The sequence below is a fragment of the Echiichthys vipera genome (genome assembly GCF_963691815.1).
Source record: "Echiichthys vipera genome assembly, chromosome: 10".
Lineage (NCBI taxonomy): Eukaryota > Metazoa > Chordata > Actinopteri > Perciformes > Trachinidae > Echiichthys > Echiichthys vipera.
Window position 1 is genome coordinate 22,404,336 of NC_139835.1, and position 25,090 is coordinate 22,429,425.

General features: G+C 42.2%; 1 protein-coding gene across 1 annotated transcript; it reads right to left on the minus strand.

Moving 5' to 3' along the window:
• Positions 1–2,105: 2,105 nt before the first annotated feature.
• aff3 (AF4/FMR2 family, member 3) lies at positions 2,106–20,465 on the minus strand (the record flags this gene model as incomplete). The annotated part of the gene is made up of 19 exons (XM_083921003.1): positions 2,106–2,966; positions 3,062–3,267; positions 3,386–3,435; positions 3,577–3,670; positions 3,784–3,855; positions 3,957–4,093; positions 5,590–5,653; positions 5,766–5,869; positions 5,971–6,133; positions 6,242–6,369; positions 6,518–8,497; positions 10,380–10,569; positions 10,745–10,779; positions 11,363–11,414; positions 12,387–12,444; positions 12,570–12,603; positions 14,173–14,247; positions 18,555–18,599; positions 20,394–20,465. The coding sequence occupies 19 exons, from the start codon at positions 20,463–20,465 to the stop codon at positions 2,845–2,847; spliced, it is 3,681 nt and encodes a 1,226-aa protein (XP_083777129.1). The 3' UTR covers positions 2,106–2,844.
• Positions 20,466–25,090: the final 4,625 nt, after the last annotated feature.

The following is a 25,090-nucleotide window of genomic DNA, read 5'->3' on the forward strand; positions in this document are numbered from 1 at the left end:
TGATGATGAGGATGTGACTTTACGAATGAAAAGGTCCATATTCCACCAGAAAGATCCAAGAGAAAAAAGCGTTATCGAGCGGCTTGTCCATTGGCCATTGTTTACGCTGAACAATCGCTTCTTGTTGCGTCACACTTCGAGTCGCCTCAAAACCAACGCTGATTGGTCCGGTCGGTTGGGCAACCTTCCCCAAAATTTCTCTGCCGCAGGTTACCAGACTGATCTGCGAGTAAAGCAGTATGGAGCTGGAGGTTTGCGTTTATCCCCTTTGTTTACACGCAAACGGAGAATTCACCTCTGAAAACGATTCTTTCTAAGAACTCAGGACAGAGAAAAACTTGAGTTTTCATCAGTATGCACCAGAACTTGCCCCTGCATCATAGGCAGGATCTATGCTTACATTTTCATTTGGCTGTGGTGATCGTGGATCAGTGGCTAACGTGGGCTTGAGCTTCTCTTTACACTGCCACCTACAGGTTTGGCATGCTCTCAACGGCTTACATACACGGGTTAGGGTAAACAAACATTATTCTGAAATCGGACAGGTGTGCACGATGTCTTTTTTGAAAACAAGGACGACGAAATGTCCGGCCAAGTTTAAACGTAGCCTAAATATAGGTAGAACGTGCTGCTACAGTGGCTGTACAGAGATGCAGAAAAGGGGAGGTGCGGAAAACCTGAAAACTCTGACCAATCAGAGCAGAGTGGGCTTTTTCAGGATGGGGTCCTCAGGAGGCAGGCGCTAAAACGGAGCGTTTCAGACAGAAGGTGAGTACAGGTATACTCAGACGGACAGGATGAGAAAAATAATGGGTTGTCTGGACATTAAAACAAGTAAACATGCTCTAGTAGAAGCCCAACGTATAAAGTATGAATCTCATGATGAGCATAATATGGGACCTTTAATCAATGCCCACATCTTTTATTTGTTGAGCAATTTAAATAATTTAGAAAAAAATAACAACAGTAAAACGGCATTTGGGTTTGATTGTCAGGATCCTGATTTTTAAAGGAGTGTCAGGCTGATAATTTTAAGAAGGCGTTGACCCACAGATGACCTTGTAATGAGATTATCACCTCTACAGTGATAGGGATTTAAAATACAAACTCCTGAACCAGATGCAAGTTAACTTACCAAGAAGTGAGTGACCTCTTCATTATTCATTAAATTACATAATAAACTCAAAAATACAATTTGCATTCAAAGGACCATGAATGTTGGCAACGAGACTCACCAACATTTTCTTCTTAAACTCTGGTTTTTGTTCTTTTTCCATCAAATATTGCACAGTAAAAACACATGAAAGTGAAAACATAAGAGATTTAAAAAAGAAGAAGAATTAAAATCCTTCATTTGAAAAAGATGCAGACAAGTTTCCTACTTTGGAGAAAGTGGTATTACGATCGACTGGTCTGTTTGTTTTCTTCATCTTCTCCTGATTTTTGGCCCGAGAGAAACAGTCCGCTGGTTAAAGGGGAACACCACCTAAATGAAGAATCCCAACATGGTATTTCCACCGGCTCTGGAAGTTCAATCAATAATTGTGAACGTGAGCAGCTCTCTCTCAAAGCTACAAGCCAGAGAAGTGTCTCAAACTTGTGATGTCATTAAGTAACATCTGGAGCTGCTCCACAGACAGTGAATGGGACACTGAGTATGTATTCTATATCATTCAACACACTTGTGCGTGAATTAACAGTAGTATGCTTCTTTTTCTACGCACTGGGCTGTAATTACATAATTTCCTGGAAGTCTCCTATAACCAACGCTTAAATTACTGCAAGGTAAACTAGTCCAATGGGTGCAGGTGACACTAACTTAATTGTCTTAACAGTGTTTGATATGTGCAGAAATGTAAACTGAAGCATTATTGCCGTTATATGTTTTTTGATTTATGTTTATGTGTTTGCATACTGTAATAGTTTGCAATTCACATACTACTGTTTTCCTGCTAAAGTTTTGGACTTTAATAAACTCTCACATACTGTTTATGACTACTAAATAGCATATTAGTATGGAGTTTCAGTCACAACCTGATTTTTGTGGACCCACAATGTTTGTTTTCTTTTTTTACACCCAAATGTGCTCGGGGTCGCATTCACATAGCCTCGGGCAGCTCCGGCGAATGGCGTCGACGTCCTGTTTATATTTCACAGTCATCGCTTTTCTTCACATCGTTGTTATAATCTTGACATTTCTGACCGCACTTAAAGGCAGCTTCATTTCATTTTACCCTCTTTTTATAAAGTATAAAGTGTTAAGTATAACATCTGTCACAATTCAATGTCTATGACATTTGGACAATTTGACATCACAAATTTGAGTGTTAGCACTCTAGTCTTTGGATTTTGGAGAGAGTTTTTCATGTTTACTGATATTTTTTGGATTGTCTTAGACCATAGGAATAACATATGACTTTTGAAAATAGGCCTTGTTCCCCTTTTTAGATTAAATCCAAAGTATGTTAAAAAAAAAGAACCAACGGCTTCACACATGAAATTGCACATACAACTGTACTGTACCAGGGTCCTGCTTTCTGTCAAAATATGACATTTGGCAAATGATTAGAGACTTCAAATCCATAGCATACACGGCTCTCCAGATTAATCCAATGATGAGGAAGAAGGTGCACGTAGTTCATCTGTGAGAAGTAAAAAGATTGCTCCTTCAGAAGGCTTTGCACACAGTAAACACGCCAACATCCTATGAGGACGATCAGGCTCCATTGGATTTCATCCGACTCCAACAAGCTCAGTAGGTATCAGTGCTGTCCTGTCAGATGCATAGAGATCCAGGGTTTTTGTCTCTTCTAAGTGGGCAGGTTACAGTACATCCTCCCCTTGTTAGTTAAGTTTGGCACTAATGCGTATCCACTGAAGAGCCTGTCTGGTGTATTGGACAGCGTGAGCGATGCTACTGTGAAGAGTCAACGGCCCAGACAATGTATTCAAGTAGTTGAAGAACTCTGCAATGAAAAAGGAAGACTCTTAAAACATCTGTTGTCTTGATTGTGCAAACAGATCACTTTTTAATTTCATTTCACTGGATGTGTCTGTTTACCTTTATTCTCCTTTGCGAGGTTGTCTGCCACCTCCCAGTGCTCATAGCTGTACAGGACACTGTTGGTAATATTCAGGTGGTTTGCTGCCATCTGGTGGATACGTTGGGGAATGCTTATGAGAGAAGGGATAGTGCTGCCCCCGTGTGAACCCCGACCGAGGTGTTTGGCATTGGGTGAGAGGGAAGAAGGGGGTCCTTCTGTACCCCTGGGAGTAAAGACACATGTATGACAGAGTGGTAGTGATCAACCAAGGTTCAGTGGCTGGATTACAAGCAAACTAATTAAAAAGAGAACCCCGTAATATAAAGTTATTATCCACCTACTTCCCAGACTCACTCCAACCCGGCGGTGTAGAAGGCACTTTGGGAGAACTCTGTAATAAAACCATAAACAAGACAGTCACCCAAATGTTTACGTTGTTTGTCCAGAAATTAAAAGGACAACTTAAAAAAAGCCTTTATGTAAATGTGGAATTATGTAAACGACAGCTCAGTCTTGCTGCTTTTAGATATACCTTAAAGTAGTCCAGCAGAACTTTGGAGTATTTCAGTGCATGGTCCTTCTTCAAACGAAACATTTGCCAGTAAAGGAGGGCAAGGCATCGGAAACTGGGGACAACAAGCGCATGTCAAAGAGACTCAAACCACAAATCATCCTTCAAAATACAAGTCCTTCAGAGTGATGATAGATGTGGCGTAAACAGAGGAAATGACATACGCACCACAGAACCGCCAGCTGTTTGTCTTCCTGTCTCGCCCCAGGGCCGGAGTGACTCTTTAGCCTCATTGCGTACCTTAAGACACAGGACTGTTTACTATGGACCCGCAGTTCATCTATATGTATGTGTGTCTGTTTGTCTCTCAAATTCAAATTACATGTACTTGTGCTAATCACCTAATAAGCTCCACTGTCTCCGAGTACATGGTGTAAGGAGACTTTGCCTCCAGTGGCCCTTCTTCCATCGCTTTCCCACATTCCATGAAGGAGAGAGCGGCGTCGACATAATTCACAGCCTTCCCCAGCTTGTCCACCTGGAAATGAGACATCCAACATAGGTAAAGATTGGAGTAAATATTAAAAGTCCCATATTGAAAAGGTAAGATTTCCATGTCTTTTTTTTCATCATAAAGCAGGTTGAGGTGCTGTATAAATACTGTGAAAGTATCACAAAAGTCAATCCACAGAGAAACGCTCACAGCCCGTATTCAGAAACGAGCCGTGAGGGCTTCTGTGATGTCACAACCACATTATATAGGTATATATATATACAATATATATATATCATGTTCAGTGGGCCGCATGTCACAGAAGTAAACCAGGAAGACCAGAAACTTTTTTGTCATATGCGCCAGGTGAGCAATTCTCATTGGAATGTATAGGGCGCCATTTTCAGTCCAGCATCCTGGTCTAATAATACATATATGATCTGCACTCTACCTGCACCATCATTGCAGCCGGGGAATGACTGTAGCTGCACTTTCTACCTATATATATAGGTATATATTTACTGACTGAAATATATATTTCTACCTATATAAATAGGTAGAAATTGCAGCTACAGTCATTCCCCGGTGATATGCGGCCCACTGAACATGAGCAGTATAAAAAAAAAAATCCATTTACTTTTCAGCCAACCTTTTTAGCAGCAGTGAAGCGTGCAAGGGGATTATTTTCACTGGACATCACGACTGGAGAGATTTAAATTGGTTGGACTTAAAGATCGTAGATCGTAGCCTACCGGTAAAATAATGTTAATTACTGGATAACAGAAACCCAGGACGGGACACTTTGTAACCTGCCTCGTCACATGGTTTGTTACACAGAACCACCCGATAAGCCGTCATTAGAAAATGATTGGGAGAGTTGTTTCGTCCTGCTTCCAGTCTTTGTGCTAAGCTAGGCTAAAAACATCATGGACCAATCTCTCTATGAGCTTCCGTGGCAGGAAATATGCTCTAATTCAGCCTCTCTCTCTTCCTCGAAAGCACCACATACGGGAGGTCTGTAATTGTATATATTGTGGCCTTACGTTCCAGACCAGAGCACCAACGATGCAAAACATGCACATGAATTTATCTTTGGTTTGTTTGTTGTATTTCATTTTCTTCTTTTGACAATAAAGACTTTCTATTCTATTCGGCAAATGCAGCACCATCTTTCTTTTGACTTTTTACTGTTTTAAAGCCCCACATGGCTTTGTTCAACAATTCCTCTCTGACTTGCTTCTCCAATATTAACTGATCAAATATGATAGGTCATTTGACGCAGGCCTTCTGATTGACCAAGGCATAGTTAATACAGTACATAGAGTTTCTCGTATGTTTCTTTGTAACTTCCCTGGAAACAAATGGGCTGTGTCAATAACGTTTTGTGTGCTTGCTTTCTCAGCAGAGACATTGAAAATACCAAACTTCTCTTCTAACTCCATGTCAGGAAGCAGGTGGATTAATTTCTTCAATGATTGTACTACTTGCCAGTTTAGTTTCACTGCTGACAATTCATATTCAGTCAAAGATCACGGACTCACCATTGCGTCTGCACGGTGCTTCATCCTTTTAGCTTCATGTAAGTAGTACTCAGCATGGTGCGGACTAAGATGGACAGAAATACAGAAAAATAAGATAATAATAACAATAAGTGTCTGCCTGTTGAAGTCTGTATCTGACAGACAGAAAGCAGTGTGGGCTATGCAGCGATGCTCACGTTTCATCGTTTGGCACGGCGGCCCTGCGTCCTGCGGGGCCCCAGGACTCCGATGGTTGTTGGGGCTGTCTTGACACTTTTACACATTTCACCTCCATCTTAGGCTGAGTGCACAGGTGAAGAAAAAGAGGTGAAGAAAACCAAAAAGCTGTGAGGAATAGAGTGGGAATGTTTTAAACAAATTATTTTTTTCTTTTTGTATCACCTTTATAGCAGAATTTCTAATCTTGTCTCTGCTCTTGTGGACATGGACCTGATGCGGCTCTGAAATCTTTGTTTTGGGGGGAGGCTTGGTGGACTCGGGGCTGTCGGGCAGTGGAGACAGGGGAGATAATGGCCTCTTGCTGTCCAAGTACTCCTCCAAGTACCTGAACACACACAAAATGGGGTGTAAAAACAAACTGATTGTATTTGTGTATTCAGTATGATGCACACATGAGACAAAGGGGTGTGTTTGGTTGTTGTTGTCTTTTTACCCGTTGTGTGTCGTCTCGGTCACAAAGTTGCTTTCAGCTGTGTGAGATGAAGACTCTGTGTGGCCTGAGAGGTCATTTGCAAAAGGAATACTCCTCTTGCTTTCTCTGTGTGACACACCATTTTCCAACTGTTCACACACACACACACAACACGCACGCACACGCACACGCACACCCACACGCACACATACACTTTGAAGAACGAGCCTGTAAGCAGCACTTGCAGCATGCAGATATACATCAAACTCAACAGAGAAGAAAAGTCATGCTGTCTACCTTGCGTTTCCTCTTGCTGTCTTTCGCCTCAGTGTCAGGGATGAACAGGTGTTTCATTGCCTCTCTTTGCTTGTCCTTTGTTGATGAATTGGAGGAGGAAGAGGAGGGTTTTTTAACAGTGAAACTAGTAGTGCTGTCCGGTACCCTTTTGAGAAGACAGAGGTCTATGTGCACCACCAGATTTCTAAGACCCCGCTGGGAAGGTGCTGTAGCTTTTTCACCTCGCCCGAACGGGACCAGGGTGTAGAGTTTTTGCTTCCCCTCGCTCTGCAGCCCCTCAACTGGATTACCTGTGGTCGGTCCTCTGTGGTGCACCACCTTCGGCCTGTTGGTGTCCGGCCTGCCCGGGCCTTGATGCCCTCTCTTGGGGGGTCTCTTGTGAGAAGTAGAGTCCGCTGGAACTTTTGTGATCGGTGCCTGATATTCAGATTCTGAATCTGAATTTGAAGAGGAGGAGGCAGAGGGCGAGGAGGGCGGTCTGAGAGGAGTCGGGGAACGTGACAGAGGCGGTGATGGGTCTTGCCGTAATTCTCTTTCCTCCTCACTTCTCCCTCCCTTTTTTGTCCTCCCCTGGTGGTGTGAGTCGTCTGGAAGGCGGTGTCGCTCGGTGCTGGTAGGCAGTCTCTGTTTTGGCGGGACTGTTTGCCATTCGTGTCTACGTTGCTGCTCCCTTCTCCTCCTGTTTTCCCCTCTTTCTGTCTCCTCTCTCCTCCTCTGCCTCTCTATCCCTCCCTCCTGCTCCTCCTCCTCCTCCTCTTCTTCTGCCGAACTCTGGATCCAGGGACGTCTCAGTAGCTGCTCCTCCGCCAGCCTCCTGTCTTCCTTTCTCTCCTGTTTCCCTTGATGCTTTTCCCAATGTCTGTCCTCTTTTCTCTCGTATTTTCTGCCCTCTGCGTGGGGCAAATTAACTCCTCTGTGTTCCACCTCCTGTTCCTTGGACTGGGTTTTTTTCTGTGATGTTTTTGTGTGGTTAGCATGCACAGCAGTGGCCTCCGAAGACTTTTGCCTAGGTTTTAGGCTGGGATTCGATCTGAAGTTTGGCCCAGTGTTAGGATTAGTTGCAGCTTTAGAGGTAGATTGGGGACGAGAAGTATGACCAGAGTTGGTTTCACGACTAGTGGGAACTAAGTGCTTTGCTGTTGTGGGACTATGTTGCGAGCTGGATTGAAATGAAGGCTTGTGGTTTGAGTTGTGGTTGGATCTGCTACTCTGGATTTGCTCAAAATGTGATGTGTGTTTAGCTTTGGGGGCCTCAGAGAGCTGTTTAGAACTCGGATGAACGTTAGGCTTGGGTCTAGATTTGTGGCCGTGACTCTGATTAGAGTTCAAACCAGCTGAGGCCTTGGGTTTGCTTTGGTCTTGGTCCTGTGTGGGTCGAGGCTTGGGCCTGTGTAGGTGAGTTGGCTGAAGATGAGCGCTGTGTGGCGTATCAGTGTTAGGCAATGGGGTAATCCATGACCTGTTTTTTGTCCTGTGAGAAGTGGTTGTTAGGCTAGTTTGTGTTGTCTGAATCTCAGGGTAGTGTCGAACCCTGGAGGGAGCAGGTAGGCCGGGACTGGGGCTTCTTGGAGGGTCTCTAGGTATCGGACTAGGGCTAAGGTTTGCTCTCGGGCTCCCACACGGACTGGGGCAAACACTCGGAACCGGACTAGAGATCGGGCTGTGCCTTGTGCTCGGGCTGGGACTTGGACATGTGCTGGGGAATGGGCTGGGGCTAGGGCAGAAGCTATAACCAGGGCTAGGTAGGGGGCTGTTGCTGTGGCTGTAATTGAACTGTGGGCTGGGGATAGGGCTTTGGCTAGGGCTGTATTCCTGATCGCAGTCCCAGGACCTGGCTGGAGACGGGGCTCTTTGGGCGTGGGGAGAGGGAAGGCGTTGTGGAATGCTCTGGGAAGGATCCTGGTCAGTGCTGGCTGATTTTTTCCGGGACTTCTTCAGCCATTTATCCAACTGCCACTGGGCCGCAGAGGGGTGATCAGTCTTAAGAAAACACAGAAGAAGAGAGAAACACTTAATTAATCATAAACTAGATTAACTTAAACTGTCAAGGGTTCCAGTCTATAACAGTTCAAAAGCCCAAATCTTTTAACTACAATTCTGGCTATTATTGGTTCCTTAAAAACATAATTTAGCACAGTAATAGTATGTCAACCTGTTTTTGAAGTCATAAAAACCTGTCTAAAGAACTGTATGTAAATGTATAAAGTGTTTTTCTGTACTAGAATGACTAGAAAAACTGAAACTTGATACTTTAAAAAAACTGATTTGCATTGAAAACAGTGCCGGTGTGCTTTTCCACAAAGACTCAATAATTGACTAAAATGACTTGATAAGAAGGACATTCCTGCAGCGAAGATACAGTATGTATCACAGTTTAAAAGGTGATTATTTGAAAGGTGAAAAATCTTAAAAGGTAGAGTAACTTCTGCCTTGTAATATAATTATGAAAGTAGTAAAGCAGAGGTGTGAAGTAGCAGAAAAAGGAAATATATAAATAGGGTATACCTCAAAACTGTAGTACAGGATGTGGGTAAATGTATTGTGCAGATCATTTTCTGTACGTGTTTAGAGACAACAAGGTGAAGCAGAGACATTTAACCCTGAGGAATGACACACTCACTACACACATACACACACATAACAAATGCCTCACTGACTAAGTTGCTCTTAAAACAATTCAAACTCCAAAACCACAAAATCTGGGTTATGACTCACGTCTAAAAAGTGTAAGTGCGATAAAAATTCCGACTGACATTATACTTACTTATACGGTACTTACTACATGGTCTCACAGTCCACATCTGTGCTTACAGTAGCTCAACCCCCCATCCAATTATGCCAAATGACTCACTTAATGTTTGCTTAACAACTGGCTTGGTAACCCAAAAAATGAGGCGAACAGAAGAGAAAGCACGAGTTTCTACTTAAAAAAAAAAACAAAGGGGATACTCACGGCTGGAGAGCAAACTTCTTTCTCTCGCTCTCTCTCTCTCTCTCTTGCGTTCTCCTTTTCTCTCGTCCTCTCTGACCAGGAACTAAATTAAACCTCTGCTCCTCAAGTCAAACAGTGACCCCCTCCCTCCCTCCCCATATCCCTCCCTAGCCCTCTTTCCAGAGAAGACACTGCATCTCTTGTACCGTCTCGACTGCCCTCCCTCCTTTTTCTGTCCCTCCCTCTTTCTCTCTCGCTACCTGGAACTCTGGATTTGCTGCTTCCATAACTCCAACCCCCATCTCTTCCTTGGGAGACATTTAAACAGTCCACGTAAATGAAAAACACATGGCGTGCAAGCCCCCCACACACCCTCCTCCTCTGCCCCGCCACCCCCAAACACACACACACACTCAGCTCCCTCCCCTCTCTATAGGGGCCCAATGTAGAGCAAGTTTAGTAATACAGTCCACTATGTCGTACAGGGCTTTCCATTCATAAAAGAGGAGCAGGTTTCCCCTTCAATACCCACATAGCACACCTCTCAACCCCCACAATGCCCCACACCTCAGCACACTAAGTCACCCATTCAGTATGTATCTGAGATAATGATGTGCAAGTAGTCTGCATGATCTGTGTGCACGGTAAGCAAAGGTTACTCTAGTAAAAGATGTAAACATGAACTCGAGTCTTGATGACTTCCACCTCCCGAGGGCTTTCCTCTTTAAGACTGGGCCTGTTGACATGACACCCAGGCACTAATTCCCAAAGCTACCTCTGCCCCTCACCCTCCTCCCCCTCCTCTTCTCTAACTCACATGCATTCCTCATTCCTCTGTCCCTCCCCACACCTGAAGTCAACTGCCTGTAGAGAATTCACCCTGAGGCACGGACAAGAGACGACAGAGAGCAGAAGAAGAGGAGGCCGTACCTCCTTGCTGTTGCACGGCGGCTGAGTGTTGGCAAGCGAGGGGGGATCTGGGTGAACGTCTGGGCTCCGGCTGGGGCTCCGGGAGTGAAGGCTGCTGCTGTCCGACGCAGCGGTGGAGTCCGAGCCTGATGAGTCCGAGCTGGAATGTCTCACCCGCCTGCCATGTGTGTGCCCTCGCTGTGCTGACAGGCTGTCAGTCAACACACAAACATCAGATAGGGGTCAGCGTACGTACACAGCCCAGTGGAGCACACACCGACGCAGACACACACTGTTGTTATTCACACAGTTTAACTTGTGTTTACAGACGAACATCCAAAACTCATATCCACAATACGCACACGTGATATTTGTAAATTGAGTACCTGTGTCCATCCCAGGAAGCTGACTCAAGAGTTGCCTTCAGGGACACAAAACAAAAAACAGAAACTTATCATCCACTGCAGCGTAATGAACAGCTTGCTTCACTCGCTGTTACCTCTGCAGTATTACTATGCCAAGTAGCAAGAACAGAAACTGTTCTTAATTGAGTGGCAGCTGTGCCAAAGTGTGTATGGGCGTGTGTGTGCACACACTATTAAACACTACCAGAAAAACCGGCATCTTTTCGCAGGAGCTGCCAAACAATCCAGTCATCGTCTCTGTTTTGCTTTGTCTAACACTTTCTCTTTTGTTCTCTGATACTCTCCGTCACTGTCTGGCTGTCGCCTCAAGCATGCACACTAGCATCAAGATCAGAACTACTTAAATAGTTAGTTATTGTTATGATTACTGTGTCCTTTTAAAGATCTCTTTGACATAGAAAATAGATGTTGGGGTTTCTTTTTCTCATCTTTCAGAGTAACTGAATAATTGAAATGTTTGAACAGCAAACTCTTCACATTTACAAATGTGTGTGTAACAAACAACAATACCGATAATGTTATCATTATTATTATTAACCGGTACCGATAACGAAATAGTGACGTAGTAGTATCACCTACCCTTTGAGTGTCATCATCATCGCTGCTCAGCTTCAGGTCATCAGCAAGCATGCTGTCATCAAAGAATCACACAGTCAGAGACAATATTGTTGATGTCCTGTTACCAGGGCTCTCTCCTTCACAACTGTATAATATGTATAATCATGTAAGGGAACGTGATGCCATGGGATTCTGTGAATTTTTGAATGATATTAACGAAGGGGATCACTCTGTATACAAATCCATCGTATCAGATTGGTGCAACGCTTTTAAGTCTTACTGAAGTTATTACTTCGCATAAAAAAAACAAAAAAACCCCACTAAAATAATAAATTTGTGTAGAAATCAGTATACTTCCGTAAGCTTCTGAAAATGTAATAATGTCAAACCAAGAGACTATGTTAGACTTATAATTATACACCTAATCCACAGTTAGTTGTTGAGATATAGTAGAATTCTTTTTATCTGCAGTTATTTTTCAAAATCAGAGCTAACTCAGGTATCAAAGCCTAAAATCCAAGGTGTTAAGACAACCTATATACTGTATACTGCACTGATATATTGTTATTGTAATTAATATATAGAATTGAACACATTTTAGACTGAAAAAAGTGTGTGAAAAAAAAGTGAAAAAAAGGCATCTTCTAAATGTTCTGAAAATGTTACATAACAAGCGTGGCAATGTGCAGAACACAGTTGGCTTACAACACTGAACATGTGTTTCACAGTAAAAGGAGGATGTAAAGAAGTAGCAAACAGGAGCACATCGCTCTCAACTGACAGCTTTCAGGAATGTTAACTGACCTTTGACCTGACCTTTGCTACGTAGCCAGAAACACTGCGCTGACTGACCCATATGTTTATTTCCCGCCACTCTCATCAACCCTGTTCCCTGTGGCTGTACCGATGATGTTCATGATTTGTATCTAATTTTTTAACAAAAGTTTCTGAGAAGATAATATAAATTATGTGTGTGATATATATATTGCATCGTCTGTGTTTGATGTCCTTTCAAGTGGATCATGTTTCCTCATTACCCACTTACGATTTGTGAGGTGCCACGCGAGGGTGACGGGTCATTCGCAGCTGAACATCCCCCCGACCTCACAGAGAGAGAAAGAGAGAGGACACATTCAAAACCAGGCGACCAACCATATATTAACAGAGAGCCAATTGTAAATCAATGCAAATATCAGACAAGCAAACTTATTAGTCAGTGAACTCATACTTTGCCTTTGTTGTGCTGTCGGTAGTTTTGCTTCCTTTGGAAAGAGGGAGAAGAAAAGATAGTCAACAGAAAACTCTTTTCAGTTAAAGTGTTATTCCAGCTCAAAATCATCCCATGGTCTTTTTCGACACTAACATACATCAAATAAGCCATCAAGACAGTATTTTCGTGTACATACTATTAACGGAGAAATCCAGTAGAGTCGCTAACAGCTGGACGTAGCTAACACTGATTAGCTCCTGGCAGAACGGTGTAGGCATTAAAATGTATTTTTTAACCACTAATACTGCTCAAAATAACACCAAACCTCTGCAGTATTATGATAAGAGTCCCTACACAGAAAACAAAGCACCAATGGGCTCCTTCCTGTTGGATTGACTTTGGTATTTGACTTGAATGGACTTTACTATGAGAGGAGCTGGTAATGGGGCCAGTTGGTCTTTCAAATCACTCTTTTAATAAACTCTGGGTTCACTAACCACAATGTTCGCTAACTACACATAAAAAGGTGCTTCTTTTTATGTGTATGGATACTCATCATGCTACTGCAGAGGTTAAGTGTTATTTTGAGCAATACTAGTGGTTAAAAAAGCCGTTTTAATGCTATGAGCCGTTTTAATGCTATGAGCTAATCAGTGTTAGCTGTTGTACTGGATTTCTCCGTTAATAGTTTATACACAAAAAAAAAACTGTCTCGATGGCTTATTTGATGTATCTAAATGCCGAAAAAGACCATGGGATGATTTTGCTCCAGAATGACACTTTAAGAGTACTCACAGATTTAGCATTGCACTGTAGTATAACACTGTCGAACAGATCAGAATCGATGCATCAGAACCAGAGATATAATCCTTTTTATTCATCACATTCTTCTTCCTCCTCAAAACACGCTGCCTACATTACCCACCATGCAACCCGACTGCAGACAGCTCGCCTCGGAGATTGGGTTGTTATGCTAGTAGTGGCCCGAGGCCTCAAGCACAGATAATGAGAATGCAACCAATGTATTTCTTAACTCTAACTTATTTTTTTTCAAACTTGTAGTCTTCCGACCCCAACCGACACTGACTTAAGTGACATAACCTGAGGCAGTTTATCAGATTCCACGCCACCCAATGCTTTATTCAGTGTTTTTTTTCTCACATGCAGCAGCACTCAGAACAGAACAAAGAATCTGTGGGCAGCGTTTGTAGTCTGAGTAGCATTGACCAATCACATTTGAGCAGGTTTTTGGTTGCATGCAGTTAAACGTTAAAAAGAGTCGGAAACGAAACCTTCTTGGAACCCGTCGGCTATTGCCTGACAATGATTTAGCTTTTTTATTTGATTTTTAAAAAAAGATCTGCATTCTGTTTATAGAGATTAGCCGAAACAATGACCGGCGCACAGAAGGGGAAGTCTTGGCCCGCATATCCGCTGACTACACCGGAACCTTAGAAATATTGTCTGATGCCCCCCGAGGCTAAATCATCATCAGAACGATGACCAGTGAGATTCCGAGATTGTACTCCCCTAGGCCTGTAAACTTTAATGTGTAAAATGAGTGGGGTTCCCTTTTCGTTGTCAAAGATAAACAACAAAAACATAAAACACACATACATACCTTAGGGTTGTAGAGGATTCGTTGGGCCTGGTCCCCCCCTAAGGCTTGCTGGGACGGCCAGGACTGAGTCATGTCCTGTGCAAAAGAAGTGGGGGGGTCAAAGGTGAACTGTGAGATGCCACTGTGATTGATGTTCTTCACATACAGGAACTCTGGGCATCCTAAATCTGTAACTTGAGCTCTTTTCATTTTTCTTTCATTTAGGAGCAGCTTATCTCTCCAGTTTACACACATACAGTGCAGAGAGCCTTATTTGACAGCTGACTCTTGTCGTCTGCACGGTTCCTTCCCACTAGGGGGTGTGTGAATGGGTATAAATGGTCTCAATGTCTAGTGCTGACTGTAGGCTGAGAGATGTGTGTTTCATGGTTTGTGTGGGAGTGTGCACTTTGACGCTGTGTCAAGATTTCTGTGCAATCATTTTGTTTCTCTTTGATCTCCAGCTGAATCTTTTCCAGGTATTTGCTTTATTTTTTATCTATTTTCTTTTAATGTTTCACAGCTCTTTTCTCTTTTGGAAAGTGAATTTGTTTGCGGCTGTGTTCACTCAGTGAGCAAAGCTCCATTCGAGTTTGTTTGTGAATCGATTACACAGTGTGGGCTGAAAATGTGATCCAATAAATTATTTTTAAAAGGCATTATTTTGAATTCCGAGCGGACGTGTCACGACTAGATTGTCGAGATTCTTAGCTTTTCAAAGGCGGCAATCTCAAAGGTGTGCAATCAGTGAACCAAGAACCCAAGACAGCTCATCAAAACACTTGTTGCATGTGAGGGGGCTCTGGGGAAATGAACGTAGAAGACGTCAGGTGGTTCTTGCCACAAGTAATCACCAGTACAACAGTTAAAATTACCTGTGGGGTACAATTGAAAGACGCATACAGAGGTGGAAATTACAAATCAGTTTGCAGAATTTAATTGTTTAAACATTTTTTTTAGGAAGAACTGAGAGCCCATGCAAGGAACATGAAGACACTTACTGCACAGTCAACTTTCCAGTGTACAGGTGCTTCATTGTTGGAGTTTAAATACTACAGATCGCTTGTTGTGCTGAAATGATTAGACAACTTAACTAAATGATCAACAGAAAATGATTCAAGGACAAATATTTTAAGTTTCCTCATTTATAAAGGAACCAAACTCTTATACTCTCTATAAGTGTAACTCTGTTTTCTGCAATCCCCATCCTTTAACAAATCCTTAATATTCCCACATACAAAAAGATATCCTCATAAGTCTGAATCTTACAATCAATGTGATTGTCAATATATATATATATAAAGTAGACTTCACAGAGGTGTGAATGCTCTGAGTGCTTTAGAGTTAACAAAGCAGTATTTACTAAAACATGATAAATTACAAATGAGTCTATGATAATTATTTAAATTGAAATGCATGTTGTGCATCCTCATAGTTTAGTGGCAGTACGTGTCCCTGCTCACCCTGAGGGAAGATTGAAGTGATGATTACATATGATTATACACCTGGACTATTATGAAAATTGAACCCATTGGGAGTGCTCTGCATCCACAGTGTACTGTCTTTGCTCCTGCTCTGATTATAATCTCTGCTGATTAGATTGCCCGCAGTCACACTCAGACAAACCAGGCCTCATGGATGCTGACAAAAATGGCCTGATTTTGTACCACTGATTAACCGTGTTAGCATGATCTGGTTCCTCAGCTGTGTCATAATGTGTAAGCATGGGGGTTCAGTGTGTAATGTACATGTGTGTGACAATCACTGGGATGAGAGCAGGCAGAAAGAGTTAGCAACCTCTGGAAAAGGTCACGTTTTACCTGGATTTCTGTGTGTGTATGTCAGTGGACGTGATTTTACAGATATTAAACTCAACTAGAGCTACCGAGGGTTAAAGGAATAGTTCAACATTTTGAAAATACGTTCAGGTTTATACCGCTCTCATGTCTCTACGCTAAATATAAAAGCTACAGCGGGAGCAAATCTATGTTCCCCAGCTCAGTAGTAGGGAGCTTTCGCTCAGTTCTATCTTCTTAACAATGCCTTTTTTTTCTCTTAGGTCAACTACTGTTTAATGTATTTTCTCTGGGTCAGTTGTTGAAATTGCCCCCCTACAGCTGATGTTACACTCCTTTAACCTACTGCCTCAAATTTGCAGGTAGACTTGACTTTCAATATGATATTGACATCTCTACAGTAGCTCAACGGATTTCTACCATTCAAACAGTGCATGCATTTGAAACGTCCATCTCCCTTCATTCTTTTGCAATTTTAACTGCGAAGATAGCCCTTACTGGTGGGGTGGTTAGCACTGTCGCTTCACAACAAGAGGGTTCCTGGTCTGAGTTTGCATGTTCTCCCCGTGTCTGCTTGGGTTCTGTCCGGGTTCTCCGGCTTCCTCCCACAGTCCAAAGACATGCATGTGTTAGGTTAATTGACGACTCTAAATTGCCGTAAGTGTGAATGGTTGTCTGTTTCTGTCTGTCCCTATGTGCCCTGTGATAGACTGGCGTCCTGTCCAGGGTGTACCCCGCCTCATGCCCAATGTCAGCTCGGCTCCAGCCTCCCGCTCCCTCGTCAGGGTAAAGCGGTTGCAGATGATGGATGTATAGCCCATACCAATCTCCTACAATAAGTAATCTGTTAACATAGGGATTACCTCGCTGACAACAACTTGCCCTTTTACATTCCAGTTTTTGTATGCATTTAAAGATCTAACTATAACATGAGTTATTAGTGAGTTTCAAGGTACTAACGGGCAGATTGTGTAATCTTTATACAGAGCCATGCCAGCTGTTTCAAGTCGCTAAGCTTATGTTTAGCGTACAGACATGAAGGTGGTAAATGTTATCATCGAGCAAGCACACGAACAAGTGCAATTCAGAACATTTCTAATTATCTCTTTAATGGGAGTCAGCTGGAAGGAATGCCAATAGTTTCCTTCATTCAAATCAAAGGACGCTCATTAGATGACACATTTTTATGAACCTGGCAGGTGACGCAAAAGCTTTTATTCTTCCTCTTCTTCACTCCTGCCACCCTACAGTAAACCCCGGAGGGCAATTGTTTCCTCTGTCTGCTCATCCTTTCACTTCATTATCTCTCCTCCCCCAGTCACCAAGGGCACAGCACCAGCCCTCACCCCTTTCCTCCTCCTCCAACAACAACAAGGTCTCCCAAGTGGAGCATAATGTGTTGCTATCTTCCTCTCATCCTTCTCCTCCCCACATTCTGTATCTCTATTCTCCTCCTCTGCTCCTCCCATCTGTCTCACACTGGTGACAGGACACTGGGAGTAGGGATCCTCTGCATTGTAAAACCTCAGGGCCACCTTGAAACCTTGATTCCTTGATTAGTCGATCAACGGAAAATGTGTTTGCAACTATTTTGATGATTAAATCATAGTATAAGGCACTTGTGTTTTCAAGCAAATCTCCAAACATTCTTAGGTTTCTGCTTCTCAAATGTGAGGCTCTGCTTTTTTGTCTTTAGAGCATTTTGAACAAGATACTTTTTATGATTCCAGCAGCTCAGGTGTTAACATCAGCAGCTTTTCGGGGTATATTTTAAATTGAAAATCCTAATATAATTATTTTCTGACATTTTGTAGAGTAATACATTATAAATAACAACAAATAACTACAAAAATAATCAACAGATTAATAATCAATAGTGGGTTAGTTGCAGTCTTAAGCCCAATTCAGACCAAATATTCGTAACGAGTCAAGTTGAAACTTACAACTACTACTACTACTACTTGCAACGTGCAGGTCTGCAATGTTCTGAAACCTGCCAGTTCACACCAATGTGATGAGACGGTGTTTCATCTTCATAACAATAATTGTGTACTTCCGATCTAACTTCAGACTTTTCTTTGTGGCTGGATATAATTTATAGCGCCTTAGAATATAAATGAGATCAGAGATAGTGAGGTACTTCCTACGGGTGATGAAACAACAAAAATAATGTTTTATTTCCATGACTCACTTTACTAAGCTAGGTTAATGCTCGCCATAGTGTCCCCGGCGCGAGGGAATGCAAGCCAAAAATGACATCATTACATATTTTGCATAAAATCTGAAGGCTCCACAAACTGTCAGTCTTTGTATTAAACCCCACATTGCGATTGAACCGACCAGGATCTAGTCAGCTGGAAATTTGTCTGAACTGGAGGGGAGGACCAGAGCAAATAACACACTTATAATAACAATAACAATAACAACTTGCAGATTTGTCTGTTTGTTATCACCCACAGTACAAGTCAATGCATTTAATGAGGGTTGAATCTGAATTATTGCACATGCTGAAAGTCACCACTACTGTAATTTCTTCTATAACAATAATAATAATAATAATTTAGAAAAAAATCAATTTCAAGCAATGAAAAAAAAAAGTAATGTTACCTCCAGAATATCTTTGGCACAGCTGTTGTGTTGGCTTCTTGTTACCTGTGCAAACAGAAGAAAGGAGGTGATGGTAAATGAGGAGAAAGTCACAGGAAGTGAAGTCTGACAGGTGACCAGAGGAAGTTTTGCTACACCGTCAACTCGACACACAAACGGAGAAAGAGCTGTTGTTGCACACAAACCACATTTGCAACTACAGTAAAGTGCTGAGTGTCTCAACTAAAACTCTCACTTACGCAAGTTCAACAACAAGAAGCTGTGCACATGTACCAACACACGCAGCTCATTCATTTCTTTCACTCATCATTGCTCAAGATGTGAACTTTCAGTCTCCTTCACAAAGATAACACTCAAATATGCACACTAAAAATCACCTTCTGCACTCTGCTTCCCGCCTTTTTGCTGCAACGTTCACAGCTCTGTGTCGACTGTAAACCTTACAGTCACACACACACACGCACACAGTAATTGTGAGAGTTGAGAGGAGGTTTGAAAGCTTGTTGATGACTCATATCTTAGAAATCACAGCTGCAGATGATCAGACGGATGCCGTTTCTGTTGCAAGCAACTTTCTGTTTCCATCCACATTAGGCAACCCCGCTCACCCTCCCACCACGTTTCTCCCCTTTTCACAACTCAAATTCACCTTGTTGGCACGGCAGCCGAGGACAGTGTTGCTGAAGCATTAAGATAAATGACAAATACTTTAAATAAAAAAAATTAAAACTGTGTCTTAGGTCTTTCTATTTGGCGTGTGTTAGTCTGAATAAGTGTTGTGTGTGAAAACAGATGCAAAATTAGTACCAAAATTGTGTTTCCTTCCTCATTCATAATCAGACTTATTCTATTTGACAGTTCTGGTTTTTGTTTTGTCTTTTTCAGCTTTTCTATATTTCTATGTGGACCTCATCTGCTGAATACCAGCACTGTCTTTGTACTTGCTAATAGACATGTAAAATCTTTATATTCCATTTCACTGAGGTGGTTGGCTTCTTTCCTTTATGCCTCACTCTGTCCTCTGTGCCATCTGTGCAGCATAAGCATGCACAGTAGAAAATGTGTGTGTATAGTGCAGTGTGCGTGTGTGTGTTTGTGTGTGAAACTGTCTCTTCTTGCATGCATGACTCACTAAGGTCAGTGTCTGAGTGGTTGGACTCTAAACCTGCGGATGGGAAACAGTGTGTGAAAACTGTCTGATTATTACAGCCACAAGGCAGTTATGGGGCTATAGGCACTAAATGAAAAACATAAACACAGACAGCCGGTATTATAACATCCCTGTGGCAGTGCACGAGCAAAAGTCTGCCCTGTTTCCTCAGTTTACACTTATACGCCCATTAGTACGGATATGATCATGTACAATGAGTTTCACACATTCATACCCACTGTAGCACCACAGGCTTTAGTGCAATACCCTGATGAGTGCAACTCCCCTGGGGCCAAACAAACCACAACCCATCATAACACCTGCAACAAGCAGCTTGCAAGTCAACTAGACTCACCACCTGTTACATTCTTAAAGCATCTGCATTCATTACTGAAGTTATGCTCATTTTCAGCTTCTGTAGCACTTTCATCTATGTTGAGAGCCTTTGAGAAAAATCTGAAAACACTTTTAATCTGCAAACTGAATCTTGGTGAAGGTATGGGCACAAAATGCACGACTCTGCAGGAATTAGCCTCTAATTTAATTTCAGCATTCAGTCATATATTTTTTTTAAATGCTGCTGTTAAATTCGGTGACTTTAAACATGCCAAAGAACATTATTGACATTTTAAGACCCACTCAAACTGCTTTCTAAAATAAGCTACAATCCACACTCGGTGCCCTCTCACCTGAGAATATGCGCATCTGAGTAGAAAACAGACAATGGAAAGTTTCCCTTTGCCACCGAGGACAGTAGGCATGGTTCCTGGATGGTCAGTGCTCTTCTCCGGGGTCCATGCCAAGTGAGGACTCGCGTTAAGAGCAGCGGATTGCGGTGCCCCCCTGCGTAACGCTGGCAGACCGGCTCTTCACTGCCGGAGAGCGACTGTGTGTCACTGTGTGGAGACAGAGGGCGATGTGGGCGGGCCGGTAACGTCAGAGATGACACACACACGCGGCTCTGCGGGGACATCACGACTCGGAGCGGCCCGGTGGATGTTCATCACCGGTGGTGCTGTCTGTGCTTTACGAAGGCGTAATTTGAATTTCACAGCTGCTAAATACACTGTAGACGCAGCTGGGTGGTGTAGTACGTTTGATGTCGTCCGATCTAATGTACAGGGGCGCCGCTATAAGTAATGGGGACCTTACTGCCCCCCCCCCCCCCCTTTAGTGCCTGAAGGTTCAGTGTATCACACAGACATTTCTTGTTACAGTACAAATAGTCTTTTCCATAAACAAATAATATATCAAATCAGTTAGCCTACAACATCACAACAATACAGGAGCAGCTTTAGGGGTAGAGGCGGATTAATGCACATGGCTGTAGGCTGCAGCCTAGGGGCCCCAGGTGTGCAGGGGCCCCGGATTGGCCAGATCTACTATTTGAATTTTTAAAAACATTTTTATTTACTACACTGGAAAAAATAACTTGCATCCTATTTGGTTACTTAGAAACATTAAAAAAAAATTAAGTCACTGATTGGATAGCTATGGGACACATTTACCCAGTCAGCTGACTTTATGTGGCCGGGTTCATAAGGTCAGTTTTGTTGTTATATGATATGTCACTCACTGTAACTTGACAGTGCAGAGGCAAAATCTCAGAAAGGAAATGTGATAGCAGAGCACGAAAAAGAAAAGCACAACTGAAAGAACATCAGGAACAAGGTCTACTCAAGAAAATTCCTAAATTGACAGGACTTTTCAAGGTTGCCGACTCTTCTTCTGTTCTGGCAGGTTTTATTCTGATAAAGCGTGATTAATAATGTGGGGGACCCAAACAAACAGTAGCCTAGGGGCCCACGACCACCTTAATCAGCCACTGGGGCACACATCAATATTGAAATAATCAGCAGCCTTATTCATATTATGTGTGTAACGTTTCATATACAGGTATATATGTATAGTTTTGTTTGTGAACATTGTTAGGCAACTTCAAAAATGAGACCTTCACCAGATCTCTTGCTTGTCTATAATAGCCTATAAAGGACTAACTTCTATGTAAATTTAAAGTTTCAGGACGGATTTTCTGCGAACACTCTTTTCCACTTGGGACGTTTTGAGCGCTCCCCACTGTTTAGTTCCACAACAAATTAACTTGCACACAAGTCAACACATGCTGTTCTTCTTGGCGTTGGCTGATGGAGCGATTTGCAAGCTAGCGTAATTCTAAATATTATTGTTATTCATTTAACAGCAGTATACCAACATGATGCTCATGTGCGATGCGAGCAGCAAGATGCTGACTGCTAACCGTCGCTAATAACAAGAATTTTCTGAAAGTTATACATGACACTTTAATTGATGTTTTTGGCCACTTGGGGGCATAGCAACAACCTGTAAACACAACATTGGACAATTTGATATGGATGTGTTAGCTAACAGCCAATGTGAAACAGCCATGACACGTTGAGCAACATTAACATGTAGCCTCATAATTATTGATGTTGTATTCAAAATTCAATTTCTTTTTCAGCTTTGTTTAGGTCTACAGATTTTAAGCTGCTAGTTTACGTATATGCTCCACTATGTTTTCCAGCTAGCATTGTTGCTAACTTTGCCTGTTGCTTGTAGGGCTGGACCTGAATATATGACTATTCCCCAGACGGGTAGGTATTCTGGTATTAGGATATTTGGGTTTTTTATAACAAACAGGCCAGACACATCTGACAGAGCACATGGAAACATGAGCTCGCAGATTCGGCTCATTTCCAGGCTACAAACCGATTCATTATTTATCACAATAGTTGATGATTAATTCAATAGTTGACAACTAATTGATTAAGCTGCAGGCCAGATTAAACAAAATTAAAAGTGGGCAAACATAGTCTGTGGCACTGTTTCCAAACGTGTCGTATGTAAACATACATCAAATATAAACATACAAAGTAGACAGTGCTGTCATATGCTGATGATAAAACTTGTATGCCTTGTTACAAATATCTAGGTTTCGTGATGCAGCTTTTGTTCACAACCAGAGGAAGTTTGATTTCTCAGCCCAGCTGGATCTGTTGTGCTACACTAACCCAACTGATAGACCATATTTACTGAGTTTTGAAGTCAATGGTTCCCAATGAAGTGACATGGACTTCCTGTTGTTTCCACGGTCAAGAATGAAATTTGACGTTAACACGGACGACCCTACTAGAGCTCTACACACAGCCCAAGGCAACTCAACCTGCTCGAGAAGACACACGATATGACCAAAAGCTCCGGAATGAGCAGGTAAGGGGACCTTTGTTTACAAAAAATAAATGTATATGAAGAATAAGAAGAAGGTTCTTTGACTTGTAAGTTTGAACAGTATATTTTGTGTGTAACTCCATATTGAGATTCTTCTAAGATAGATACTTTATGTGTATAACATTAAACATGTTGAGCATATTGTGGGCCAATCACAAAATCTAACCATCTCTCCATGCTGCATCTTGGCCTTGTGTGCTTGTCTAGTCCATCCATTATTCAGCTTAATGCATTCTGGCCTGTGAAGTGGCTCTGGATTGCATGGATTTTGCCTTGTCATGATAAAATATGACCTGTCTTCCCAGCTCAGATGGCTCTGGCGGGGGAGGCTGAGAGAAGATGGAAAGATGGACACAAAGAGCCTGATATATTAGAGAGCATAGATTGCATTGATTTGAGGGTCAATGGTTGACACCATGTTCCTTTATAACCACGTTCTCCTCTGAAACAGAAGCACATACTTTTGAAAAACAGGTGGGAGTATTATGAATCGATTACATGAGTAATTTGGTTTAGGGAGCAGACTCCTGAGACCACAGTGTCCCTTATTTGTTTATGACACCTGTCAAAGGCTGAACTCAGGGGCAGCCCCAGTGGATAGCTGGTAGTCCATGTAGAAACTTTTTTATGGGTTTGACATCCCAACAGAAGAGATCAGAGGAGCATACTAGACTGTTAATTAGAGTGTTTTTGACCTCCTTCATCTTTTGGTTCAATAATTCAAACTACTTTAGAGCATCAATGCATTCTTCTTCAGTCAATCTATCTAATGTGTGTTTGCGTTTAATCATTTAAGGGGAAGTTGCATTTACTCCTGTTTAATGAGTATGTTTAGAAATGATTAGATGTGACAAGGTCCTGCACTCACAGGAAAGATAAAAACTCTGACATATGTTGCCCTTTAGGGTGGGAAGATTGTGACTATGAAGTAAGACGTATTGGTGACACTGGGAAATTCTCACAATTAGATACTGGAGTTAGTCAGTTCCTCTCACCACACAGCATTAAAAATGACATAAAGACAATACAAGGTCATTCATTTAATTGATTATCAGTGAACACAGCTTTAAAAAACATAAATAACTCTTTGCCAATCACTAGTTTGAGCCCTTACGATAAATACTTAGAGCAGTTAATGAAACAGTGATAAATGATTTAGAAAACATGCTGTAGCTGAGGAGAGAGATGCAGGGAGACAAAGGTTTTTCTTGTTCGATGCATCAGTACAATTTGAATATTTCGTGGTCATGCAGCAATGACTATGTGAGCGGGAATACGTCTTTATTACATCGGCACACGCTGATAGAGTCCTTCCATTTTTCACTACAGGGCTGCCAGTCATGTGTTACTGTAATATCTAGATCCTGTCACAAAGCTGAGAGCTTTATTGATTCATCCATAACTTGGTCGACGGAAAATGAGTAGGCAACAACTTAGATAATTGATGAATTCTTTTTCTTGTTTTTTTTTTTTTTTTTTACATTTTTAGGCAAACATGTCAAACAATTGCTGGTATCAGCTACTCAAATGTTAAAATGTTATGCTTGTCTTTGTCATACATGATAGTGAGAGAGGTTTTCCTCCTTATTTACATACAAACTAACCTCAGTGCTGAAACATTTAATTGATCTTCCTCTATGGCAGTATCAAGAAACTGAACATTATAGGCATCATTAAGGAAACTTTAGGGCAGAACAGTCTTCTCGGCTTGTGTTAGATTGTACGGTAGTACCTAATAAAGTGTGTGTGACCTTCTGTCTGCTCTTTTCTTTAGACTGGATTGACTCAAAGCATGTGGTCCTGATATTACAGACACTCTCATTCTGATATCTAATGCTCACATAATTAGGAAGCAAAGAGACGAGAGAAGCGGCAGTGTTTATCCTGTGGAGCAGAGTGCAAATGTAGGGATGAACTAGGAATGGAGGGATAAGAAATGCCTGGGGCCAGTCTCCACAGCCACACAGTACCACCCTTGGTTACAAACCCATGGCGACAGGACCTCAAAGGCACAACTGCATCCCTCGATGCTGCCTGTTTAGAGCACAGCTGGCCTCAAGAGTCAGCCTTCCTGACAACACACTTACTCTCTCCTTCTGTCTGTCTGTCTGTCTGTCTGTCTCTCTCTCTTTCACACAGC